The sequence below is a fragment of the Mus musculus genome, chromosome 9 (assembly GCF_000001635.26).
Source record: "Mus musculus strain C57BL/6J chromosome 9, GRCm38.p6 C57BL/6J".
NCBI lineage: Eukaryota > Metazoa > Chordata > Mammalia > Rodentia > Muridae > Mus > Mus musculus.
The window spans coordinates 40,401,416-40,413,393 of NC_000075.6; the positions used below are offsets into that span (position 1 = coordinate 40,401,416).

The following is an 11,978-nucleotide window of genomic DNA, read 5'->3' on the forward strand; positions in this document are numbered from 1 at the left end:
TGCAACACATCTGTCTCTCTCTAACACTCATCTCTCTCTGTGTGTCACTCAGCAGGGAGGTGTCATGGAAGCCAAGATCCAAACTATTCCCACCTCCGTGAAGAGACCTAAGCCATCTCAACCCTAACCTGCCCCTACCACTTACTTGGCTCTCAGAAAGGCCAGCTTCTTCCTCAGACAGGAGACACGGTAGTAGCAGGTCCTCTTGACAGCTGTGCTGCATGAGACTGTCTCAGGGCGTAGATTCTGCACCATGCCGGGCTCAGGGGAGGGCTGGCCACATGGCAGCCAGGACCTCGAGAGCTGCAGGTTCACTTTGGAGGAGCATGGAGGCACTGCCTCTGCAGCTGCCCCAGCGCTAGACAGTGAACTCCTCCCCACACAATCTCCATCCTCGGCTGTCCGTGTCCAGAACACGGGCCCAGTGGGAGAGGGTCTGTGTGTTCTACGCTAGCACAGTCTCCCCTGCCTTCTCTTTGAGCCACAGTTCCATGCTGAACTCCCTCCCATTCTTCCACATCTGTCAGTGCTCTGGATGTTTGGCAAGCTTCTGTTCCTTCTGTCCTCAGACAGGGAGGATAGAGGTGTACCTGCATGTGACATCAGCTGCTGGCGCTGGAGGGGAAGGAGGGGCAGCTGGCATTGCTCCCAGAGGGATCTCTGCTTGGCTCCTTCCTTAAGGTAAAGATCACCTGAGTCAAGGATGTGGTGGCCATGTGAGTTTCCTTTCTGTCGCTGTGATCAATCACCATGACCCAAGGAACTTGGAGAGGAAAGGGTTTGTTATATCTTACAGGTTAGAGCCCATCATTGACGGAAGCCAAGGAAAGAACTCAGCGGAGAAACTGATACCGGTGCCTGAATGTATGTACGTGCCCACATCTGGAGGCGAAGGCTGATTTCAGGGGTCTTCCTTGCTCTCTCTTTTTACTTGAAGCAAGGTCACACGGAAGCTGCAAACTACTCCACTAGTCCAGCTAGCTAGCCCGTCCACAAGGATACTTCACCTCCTCTACTCAAGCACTGGGACTACAGAGAGGCGACATCCCACATAGCTTCCATGTGGATGCTAGGAATACAAACTCCAGTCCTCGCCAGACTCTGTCCATTAAGCACTCTCTCTCTCCAGCCTGCCAATGGGTGATGTTTGCTCATTGTTTTGTTTTCCTTCACAGGGTTTCTCCCTGGCTATCCTGGAACTCTCTCTCTCTCTGTAGACTAAGCTGGCTGAGAACACAGAGATCTCCCTGCCTCTGCCTTACAGTTATGGGATCAAAGATATGCACTACCACTGCCTGGATGACTTAAAAAAGAAAATACTAAAGTCAGGCGGTGGTGGCGCACGCCTTTAATCCCAGTCCTTGGGAGGCAGAGGCAGGTGGATTTCTGAGTTTGAGGCCAGCCTGGTCTACAAAGTGAGTTCCAGGACAGCTAGAGCTAAACAGAGAAACCCTGTCTCGAAACACCAAAAAAAAAGAAAGAAAGAAAGAAAGAAAGAAAGAAAGAAAGAAAGAGAGAGAGAGAGAGAGAGAGAGAGAGAGAGAGAGAGAGAGAGAGAGGGAGGGAGGGAGGGAGGGAGGGAGGGAGGGAGGGAGGGAGGGAGGGAGGGAGGGAGGGAGGGAGGGAGGGAGGGAGGAAGGAAGGAAGGAAGGAAGGAAGGAAGGAAGGAAGGAAGGAAGGAAGGAAGGAAAAGAGAAAAAAGAAAAAGAAAAAGAAAAAGAAAAAGAAAAAACTAAATTAGGGAGTCAGCAAAATTGCTCAGCAGGCTGAAGGCTCTTCCTAAACAAACCTGGAAGCCAAGTTCAAACTAGAGAGATGGAAATGAGCACAAACTCCACAAAATTACTCCCTGGCCTCACACACATGCTGTGGTATTCGTGTCCAGGCACACACACACACACACACACACACACTAGGTATTTTTAGACCTTCAGCAGGCAAAGGTCCTTGACTCAAGACTGAAAACCTCAGTTGCATCCCTGAAACCCACATGGAAGGAAAGAAGCGACTCCTGAAAGTTGATCTCTGACTACTACATGTGCACACGGATATACATTCTCCCTTCCACACATGCACACACACACACACACACACAGAGAGAGAGAGAGAGAGAGAGAGAGAGAGAGAGAGAGAGAGAGACAGAGAGACAGAGACAGAGACAGAGACAGAGACAGAGACAGACAGAGGAAAAAAAAGACAGATAGTGACAGAGACACAGAGAGATGTGATATAAAAGTTTAACTCAATCAATCAATCAATAACTAATGTAAAATGAAACCCACCCCCTAGACTGCTCCCATCCCACCTTAGGGATGATGTCATTCCTCACTATTCAGAAGAAGACATCTGGAAGCTATATCTTCCCTCCTCCATCACCAATGACTGCACCTGGACCACTGGCATACACCATGTTTACCACTCCCTGAAGTGTCTCTTTTCCTACCCTTTGGGTCTCTCCTCCTTGTCTCCCAGACACCTGGCTTCCTTACACTTCAATAGAAGCACAGCCCAGGAGAGCAGGCTGAGATTCGACTCAGCTCCGAGGACCTCCCTCCTCCCACACCCATATGTGCACATTCAGTTCCTTCAGCGCCTAAAGCAGATCTTCGAGTGTTTGTAGTGCTAGGGAAGGGATCTGAGACCTCCGGCGCACTAGGCTAAGTCCTTCTCCACTAAGTTACCCTGAATCGCCAAATGAGTACATTTTAAGCTCTGCCATCTGAACTTCACAGCCCCTGCCTCTCCTGCCTCTCCTGCCTCTCCATTGATTGGCTTATACCAAGTAGCAGTTCACACTCTGCATGCCGGAATTAAAACTCACTAATCATGGCTGCACCTAAAATTCTTCTGAACATACACAGTAAATTAATAATAATTGATACAAGCACATACAAAACACTATCCATAGATGGGGCATATCCTTATTATATGTCATCACTCATACGATGGGTTTTATTTGCACAAGACTATGAGGTGTGATTACTACACGCATTTTACAAAGGAGAAGAAGGAGGCACACAGATACCTCATGACTCCCCTCAATATTGCAAGGTATGTGCCAGAGCAATGGTTCTCAACCCGTGGGTCACGACCCTCTTGGGGGGTCAAATGACCCTTTCAAAGGGGTCACATGACAGATAGCCTGCATATCAGATATTTACATTGCTACTCATAACAGTAGCAAAATTATAGTTATGAAGTAGCAATGAAAATAACTTTATGGGTGGGGTCACCACGACATGAGGAACGTGTTAAAGGGCCGCAGCACTAGGAAGGTACAGAACCACTGTGCTAGACCTATGATTACAGCGTAGGAGGCGCTTAGCCTCCAGACTGTGCCGCCTTTCCTGCTGCACAAGCCAGAAAACCTCAGCTTCATCCCGGACAGCCTTCCAACCTGGATGTCACTCCCGGCAGCTCTATTTCTCACATTTTTAATTGGCTCCTCTTTTTCTGTCCTCACTACCGCCATTCAGAAGTAGACCATCTGGCCATGATCTCAGTGTTGCTATGGCAGTAACTCTTCTCTGTCTACCTCTGTCCTTACTGGCTTTATCGTTCTCTTTCATTCTCTACAGAGCCTTTCCTATGACTTGGCGGCTTCTTTGTTCTATGTCTATTTCCTCTCACTGGACAGCAAGCATCAAAGTAGCTAACTTGATCATGGCTGTAGACAATGCCTAGAGTGTATGGCATATAGTATATACTCAATAAATATTTAAGAGACTGGCTAGGCGAAGTGTTATCTGCTTCTAGTCCATCTGTCTGCATTCCCAAGTATTCGTTTCTCAACACATCTTGCCACACACACCTACAACCTCATCATTTGGGAAGCTGAGACAGGAGAATTGTAAGTGAGAGGCCAGCCTCATCACATAGTGGGACCACTGTTGTTGATTTTTCTTTAAGAAGACCTGGAGACAGCTAAGTTGATGAGGTGTTTACCACAGAAGCATAAAGGCCTGAGATCAGTCTCTGGCAGCCAGAAAAAAAGTCCAAGCAGGCAGACACACTTGTAATCTCAGTGCTGGAAAGAAGCCAGCCAGCCTTGCTCAGTTAGCGAACACCAGAATCGGTCTCAAAGACGGACTTCACCTCAACAAGGACACACAAGGTTGATCTCCAGACCCAACGAGCACACCTTTCTGTACCCATGCACACAAATGCATAAGGGTGAGGGACTCTAAGGCCCCGCCTTCCCCTGAGGATTTATACCTAGTTAATGGTTGCTGGAGGAGGGAAAGACATTTCCCCAGTGGTGTAGCCACTGATACGTGGCTCATAAATCTCAACAATTTTGTAAACAACTCAAATTAAACTCAATGGGCATTTTTTTTTCTTGTCTAATTCTTGTCTACCTTTACTAAGAAGGAAGATGGAAGGAAGGCAGAGAAGAAAAGGTAGGCTCCGTTGATCATGCACTCTTCAAGTGCATTAATTTTGGGGCTTCCCAGCCTCCAGAAATTTCATTAATGAACGCCTGTAATTTAAAAGGGGGAGGGCAGAGAGATCCAGGCACTCAGGGTTACTCTAGGCTACGAAGCAAGCTCAAGGCCAGCCTGAGTGACCTGAGGCTGCCTCAGGAAGCCTCTGTTTCTAAGGTTGCCCAGGGAGACACAGGGCTTTCCATCTGTCCAGATCCCTCCAAGGTTTCCTGTCAATACAGAGCACTCCGCACAGAGCATCAAAGGCCTCTCCACCGGCTCAGATAACCTTCTCTGGCCTTAGGAGAAGCCCCCTCCTAAGACAGCGGACTTAAGATCTGTGGTTCCCAAGCTCTCTCTCCCTGTTTTCTCCAGCTCTCTCGCCCCTCCATGCTGTGTGCATCCTGTTCCTTTCCCAGGAACGCTGTCCCTGAGCGCTCAGCTGAAGTGTCACCCTCCAGAGTCTTTGTGGATGCGCCTCCCAGCCTACACCCCAAGAACTGTTAAGCCACTCCTTAACTTCATTGTGCCGCAAGTCTCCTAAAAGCTAGGAAAAACAAAAGCCAAACAACAACAACAAAAGCAGTATCAGCTTGATAGGACCACAGAAAAAGTGCTATGTTAAGATAATATGTAGAGGACTCACTGCACAGATTAGAACTTAACAAGGATTCTGTGTTGTTACTGAATGTATAATTTCAAGTCCATAAATATCTTACATTTATTTGTGAGTGTGTCTCACTATTAACAAGTCTGAGGGGCGATGTCACTCCTTAGCCTGTTCACCCACCAGTGTCTGGACTTTGCATTTGCAGGTTCTCTGAAGCCCACCAACATCTTTTATCCAGATGATTTCTTAGGCACATATTTTTATTTATTCTTTGAGAATTCCATATATGCATAGAATGTATTTGGATCATATCTAGCATCCACTCCTCCACGAATGTTCCTTCTCCAATCCCTCCCAACTTCATGCCAGTGCCTCTTTGTTAGTGTTGTTATTTTATACCCCACAGAGTCCAAATTAGTGCTACCCCAGGAAAAAGGATGGGCGACCCCCACCGGAGCATGGGCAATTTTCCCTCTCCCAGCAGCTATCAACTGTCAATCACCCTCAGCTCAGTGAGGTCTCATGAGACCCTTCCGTGCCTTTGCTTCCAGGTCAGTAGAGCATAACTGTATAACCCTACTCAAGAATCAAGTCTCACTAGGAGGCAAAATGAGAGTAAAAACAACACCACCACCAACAAAAACAAACAAACCTACCACTTACTTAACACCTACTAAGTACCGAGTTTATCACCTACCAAACGCCTAGCACTTTACATACAGTATTTTAGCTAGATATTATAAACAATAGATGTTTACTAATAAAAGGGTGAGCAAAGCCAGGTACATTATAGTTACAGTTAGACATGGAGGCATGACTTTATGGTGGCATTAGGGAGGTAGAAGCAGGCATATCTCTGTGAGCACAAATCCAGACTGATCTACATGTAGCAAGTGGCAGGCCAGCTAGCGTTACACAATGAGACTGTCTCAAGTATGTAAGTAACTATGTAAGCAAGTAAATAAAGGAATGAATGAAAAAAAATGAGGAAATAAATATATAAATATATGATAAAATACTCAGTTACCACCTAGCATGATGATACATACCTGTTATCTCAGACCTCATGAGGTTCAGGCACATCTGTCACCATTGTGACATCTCAAAAGACTAACATCAAAAAGCATTTAGAGGCAGGGATGTAGCTCAGAGGGAAAGAGTTTTCTTGCCATGTAAAAAGCCCTAGGTTTGGTCTCCAGCATGTCAAATAAATAAATAAATAAATAAATAAATAAATAAATAAATAAATAAATATCCATTTAAGAAGAAATAAAGTCAGATAAGGCACAGACCTTTAATCCCAGCACTTGGAAATTGCAAGAGAAACGAGATTTCAATGTCATCCTAAGTTATACAATTACTTTGAGGTCAGACTGGCTCCCTTGAAACCTGTCTTGAAAGCAAAATGAAACAAAAAACAGGAGAAAAAAAAAGTCTTGCAAATAAAATGTGGCTGGCTGTAAGGTATTTGCTCTTACCAGTACAGCAGACCCCATCAGCAGCCAGTGCTCCTCTGCCCATCTTGGAGCTGGGCTCTAGCAGCTTGCCTGCATCCTTTGGCTATCTTATAAAGACTCGTGGCACGCATGCCTGCACACAGGGATGTTCTACATGAATGTGCACTCTAGTTGAAGGAGCAGGAAGCTGCAGCCCAGCCGTGGCATTTACATACCCGCACCTCCACTCCAGGTCTCAACTTTCCTGCTGCTGAAAGGTAACCAGGTCAGCTGAGACCACATTCTCCTGAAACTCACCCACTGCGCACAAAGGCTCCTCAGTGAAACAGCTCCTTTCCTACAATCTGTGCTTTGTTTAGAAGTCCCTGCCACTGGGAGAAATGGACTGAGTGAGTTCTGGGTACCTGAGAAACTAATTGGTCTAGTTTAAGGTGAACCTGAAGACTAATATTTCAGCTTGGCCCTGGTCTCTCCTAGAAGTAGGAAAGTGGATTAATGGTCTACACACACACACACACACACACACACACACACACACACACACACAAGTAAGTTCTCTGTTTTCCTTTTTACTGGAAACGTGGCAGGAGTGTAGAAGCGTCCAACTTCTGAGACAGCCCTCCTTCTGACTCCTTTCCCAGTAAATGGATTCATTACATAAAATTAACCTTTCTCCCCGACATCATAGCTGCCCTGGAAATTGCTGTTGCCCCATTTGACCAGATAGAAATGGTTCATTTACCATTGTTAAAACAGTCACAGATTACATAAGCTCACTTCAGTCCAGCAATGGAACTAGTCCAGTAAGATGTAAGACTCCTAGAGATGCTACAACCATCTCAGTTTATGTGAGCATTCTGTAATATCCACACAATGAGACAATCACATGCTGATTACCCTATTGTCAAGTGATGCATAGTTGGAGTAAGGTGGTTATCTTGTCTCTAAATATTATGTCCCTCCTGGACTTTACACGGGGTTGAAAAGAATCAATGTTTTATTAAACCAACTAAAGAGCATCTTATTTAAAAGAACTATAATTTTAAAGAGTTTTAAGATTTTTCAAAAAATATATATATTAATTTTCGCCTGTTCTATGAAGCAAGCTTTCATGATCCAGAGTATTAGAAGCAGCCATAGACGGCCTCATTCTTGGCCAGTCAGTCTCTACTGCCTTTGCCCCGAAGAGGAATGTCACAGAGTAAATGGGAAGATTACAGGAAAGACTTACTGCACAGGAAATGTGGCTGTTAGTGAGACAGTGCAGTCTTCCAAAAGGAGTGAGGGGCTAGAAGCATAGCTCAGTCAGCAAAATGCTTGCTGACATAAGCAGAACTTCCATCTCCAGGAGCCCCAAGCTTATAATCGCAGCCAGCATGGGGGAAGGCAGAGACAAATGGATCCCTGGGGGCACACTGGGAGCTTAATCAATGAGTTCCAGGCCAATGAGAGGTCTTGCCTCTCTTCTACATGAAATAAAAAAAAGAAAAGGAAAGAATGAAAACAGAGAAGGAGGGAGGGAGGGAGGGAGGAAGGAAGGGAGGAAAGGAGGGAGGGAGGGAGGGAGGGAGGGAGGGAGGGAGGGAGGGAGGGAGAGTGAGACCTTTGATCTCCACCAGCATCATTGGACCTCTACACACACACACACACACACACACACACACACACACACACAAAGCTCAGAGTCAGGCACATGGGTCACATCATCATTACTACAGAAAATTTCTTTACATTGAAATCTCAGTCCATAACAGCCCAATGATGGCTGAAAATGTATAGGATATGACCCTGAGAACTTGTTATCACAAGTAGAAGGAACCCAGGAAGGGAAGACATTGACCAAAGCAAACACAGGGCAGCACCTGGGCATCTCAGATGGGAGCACGCACAGGGACCACCCCACCCGAAGCACACTTCTGACAGATGCCAAGAGTGATGGTTTGTATTAGCTTGGCCCAGGGAGTAGCACTATTAGAAGGTGTGGCCCTGTTGGAGTAGGTGTGTTACTATATAAGACCTTCATCCTATTTGCCTGGAAGCCAGTCTTCTCCTAGTGGCCTTCAGATGAAGATGTAAAACTCTCAGATCCTCCTGTACCATGCCTGCCTGGATGCTGTCATGCTCTTGCCTTGATGATAATGGACTAAATGAACCTCTGAACCTGTAAGCCAGCCCCAACTAAACGTTGTTTTTATAAGAGTTGACTTAGCCGGGCGTGGTGGTACATGTCTTTAATCCCAGCACTTGGGAGGCAGAGGCAAGCGGATTTCTGAGTTCGAGGCCAGCCTGGTCTACAAAGTGAGTTCCAGGACATCCAGGGCTATACAGAGAAACTCTGTCTGGAAAAGACAAAAAAAAAAAAGGGTTGCCTTGGTTATGGTGCCTGTTCACAGCAGTAAAACCCTAACTTAGACACCAAGCCAAGGTAAATAATGTCCATACCCACCGTGAAGAAGTTAGGGAACTGAGCAGGTCCTGAATGGGAAAGAAATTCAGGGGGCTTTTGTAGAGGCTACAAGTCTAGATGAGAACATTTTATGGAGGTACACGTGGTCAGACAAGGTGGCCGAATGTAATGTTTACCAGTGTCCACTTCTAAGCAGCCAACCAAAAGCAGGTCTGTGTTCAGTAGCAACATCCAAGAGACAGGCTATCCTAGGGAGGCTGTTGTCGGGGTTACATGTAATTCAGTATTTAGTCCTCTCTCCCTGGAATGGTCCAAGCAATGGTGATAATGTGGCAGGAAGACAGGGGTTGGCAACAGACCCCAAAAGATGAAGTACAGTTGAGGACATCACACACTAAAAAACTAGGCAGTATTCATCCCGAGATACTCAGTGCACTGGCACCGCAAAGAGAGCTGGCTTAGGGACCTCTGGGTCATTTATTTTAAGGGCATACATGCTAAAAATCTGTATGGCCACAGAAATACATAAGCTACTCTGGGGATTCAAAGAATACTCAGATCAAAACTGATTAATTATTTTGACTAATTAGTGTTGGGGGGTACATATCCACAGTGACATCATCTAGAATGGACTTAACCACTTATTTGGGCTAATAATGAGCATAAAACTGAGAAATGGGACAGAATTCAAACATAGCAGTTAGAGAGACCTTGGCATGCTGGTTCAGGACAGAGTCTCTTTGGACACGCTACCTGCCTCTGGCTTGCTTTCTCCTGTGAAGTGGGAGTTCATTACTAGGAGAGGCCTGTTACGTCACACAAACCTTCGTGCTAACCTGAGCTGCATGCTTCTCTTTTACAACTTACACTACTGTAATTCTATTTTGTAGGATTTTGTATATAAAGCTAGGAATGGCAGCCCATGACTGTACCCAGCAATATGGAAGCACAAAGGCCAACTCTAGTGAGACCTTGGCTCAGAAGCGAGTGACATTATACTCACCAAGAGCATCCTCTTTTCTGGTCTAACCTCCTTCTGTCAGCCAGCTCTTGTTTGTTTGTTTGTTTGTTTGTTTTTGTTTTTGTTTTTGAGACAGGGTTTCTCTCTTTAGCCCTGGCTGTCCTGGAACTCACTCTGAAGACCAGGCTGGCTGAGAACACAGAGATCTACCTGTTCCTTCCCCCTGGAGTGCTGGTGTGTGCCACCAGCTCAAGGCTTTCAACCAACTCTTACAATGGCATTGCTTCAGAACCATTCTCTTGACTCTAAAATCCATTTTGAAACCCGATCTGCTCAGTTTCATGTAGATCACAATCAAGGCCACCGCCTTCAAAGACCATCTGTAGGGTAGCTCTGTAATCCTAGCACTTGAGATTTGGGCAGCAGGGTCAGTTATTGGCCTTTATGTGGCTGACAAGTAAAAAAAAAAAAAACCTCCAGGCTCTTTTTCATAGGAAATCATGTCAAGTTAGTCAATATTAGACTTACAAAATAATTTTGTTTGTCTTTTTCAAAACAGGATCTCCATACATGACTTGGGCAGGCCCAAAGCTCTGTAGACCAGACTGGATTTACACTTCCAGGGATCGTCCTAGCCTTGACTCCAGAGCGCTGGGTGAGAGACATAAGCTGCCAATCTCTACCCCACCCTCCCACCAAAATGTATCTTGAGGTGGCCCAATGGCTTACCAGGTAAAGGAGCTTGCCACCAAACCTGAGAAACCAAATTCAATCTCCAAGACTCACAGGGTGAAAGAAAACAGACTGCTGAAAATGGTCCTCTAATCTCCACATGCATCCACACATACAAACACACACACACACATATATACCCCCCATTCACACACATGCATACATTAAATGTAATCTAAAATATCTTTTAAGTAAATGATCTCTTCTAATATGCAATTGATTTTCTCCTTTAGAACATGTATCTCGAGCCAGGCACAGTAGCAGACCCCTATAGTCCTAGGCCTGGAGGAAAGCGAGGGAGGAGGACCTAAAGTTCAGTCCAGGCTAAAGCTACATAACAAGAGGCTGACCCAAAAGTAACAAAACCCAGAGCCCCTGTGGCTTTCTTTTAATTCCCCATCTGCTGCCCTGCTCTCTCCGGCTATAATTCCAAATGTGTGTTCTGCGTGCTAGAGGCACAAGATCAAGGTTCAACCCAGCAGGTCAAATCTTCTTTCCTTGATTTATAGAAAGAACAATCTTAATTCACAACCAGAAACCCTTCTGTTTATACTCACAGCACTAATGAAACTGATCCTGGCTGGTCTTCATATCCCTAGTGCAGAACCAGCCACTCTCCCATCCTCAGCCCAGCATTTAGGAGCCTCCATATTCCCCATGTAGCCTCTCTATCACCACATCCACCTCTTATCCAGTAACCCCCGACACACACAATCTGCTCCACTCCAAACGATCTGGCCTTCAGGGACCAGAAGTGCCCATCCCAGGACACACAGACTGCTCCAAAACAAAAAAGAAACAAAATTTCTTTTCCCTACTTGAGTCATGCTACATTCAACCTTTAAAGAATGGTACACACATTTAATCCCAGAATTTGGAAGGCAGAGACAGGCAGCCTCTGTCAGTTCAAGGCCAGCCTGGTTTACAAAGCCAGTTCCCGACGGTCAGGGCTACATAGAGAAACGCGCTCTCTCTCAAAACAAAAACAAAAACAGAAAAACAAAAATAGTAAAAAGCATGACTCAACTCCTAACCTGCCCAGAGCCTTTGGTCTGCAGTTGGCTTCTTCCCTTGAAGAGACAGCCCCATGCCCTCAGCATCTGCAATAGTGTTGTTCCCTCTGGGTTCCTGGGCAACAGCTTCTCTTTCCAGTCATTTTCCAAGGACAAAGGCCAGATGCCTCCTCTTTCCCTTCCCGGAGCGCTCGCTCGCATACAGCAGAAGCAGCAGAAGCCCATTCTCAGCCATTTCCCCACTCCTCCCACGAAACTCCCGTTTCTTCAAACTCACCTTTCGTCGCGCACTCGAGGACTCAGGAACCTGCTCGAATCATCGTCGTGGCTGCTCTGTTGGCTGCTTTGCTGGCTGCTGAGGAAAAGACACAGAA

General features: G+C 46.0%; 1 protein-coding gene across 24 annotated transcripts in view; it reads right to left on the bottom strand.

Moving 5' to 3' along the window:
- The window catches only part of Gramd1b (GRAM domain containing 1B), a 240,382-nt gene that overhangs the window by 108,183 nt on the left and 120,221 nt on the right, over nt 1–11,978 (bottom strand). For 19 of the 24 annotated variants that reach the window (XM_030244303.1, XM_030244302.1, XM_017313325.2 and 16 more), the window contains one exon: nt 11,882–11,959. In XM_030244303.1, coding sequence (XP_030100163.1) covers nt 11,882–11,959 — 78 coding nt within the window. The remainder of the gene's footprint in view (nt 1–11,881; nt 11,960–11,978) is intronic. The other 5 variants (XM_030244300.1, XM_030244298.1, XM_030244297.1 and 2 more) reach the window with 1 other exon arrangement.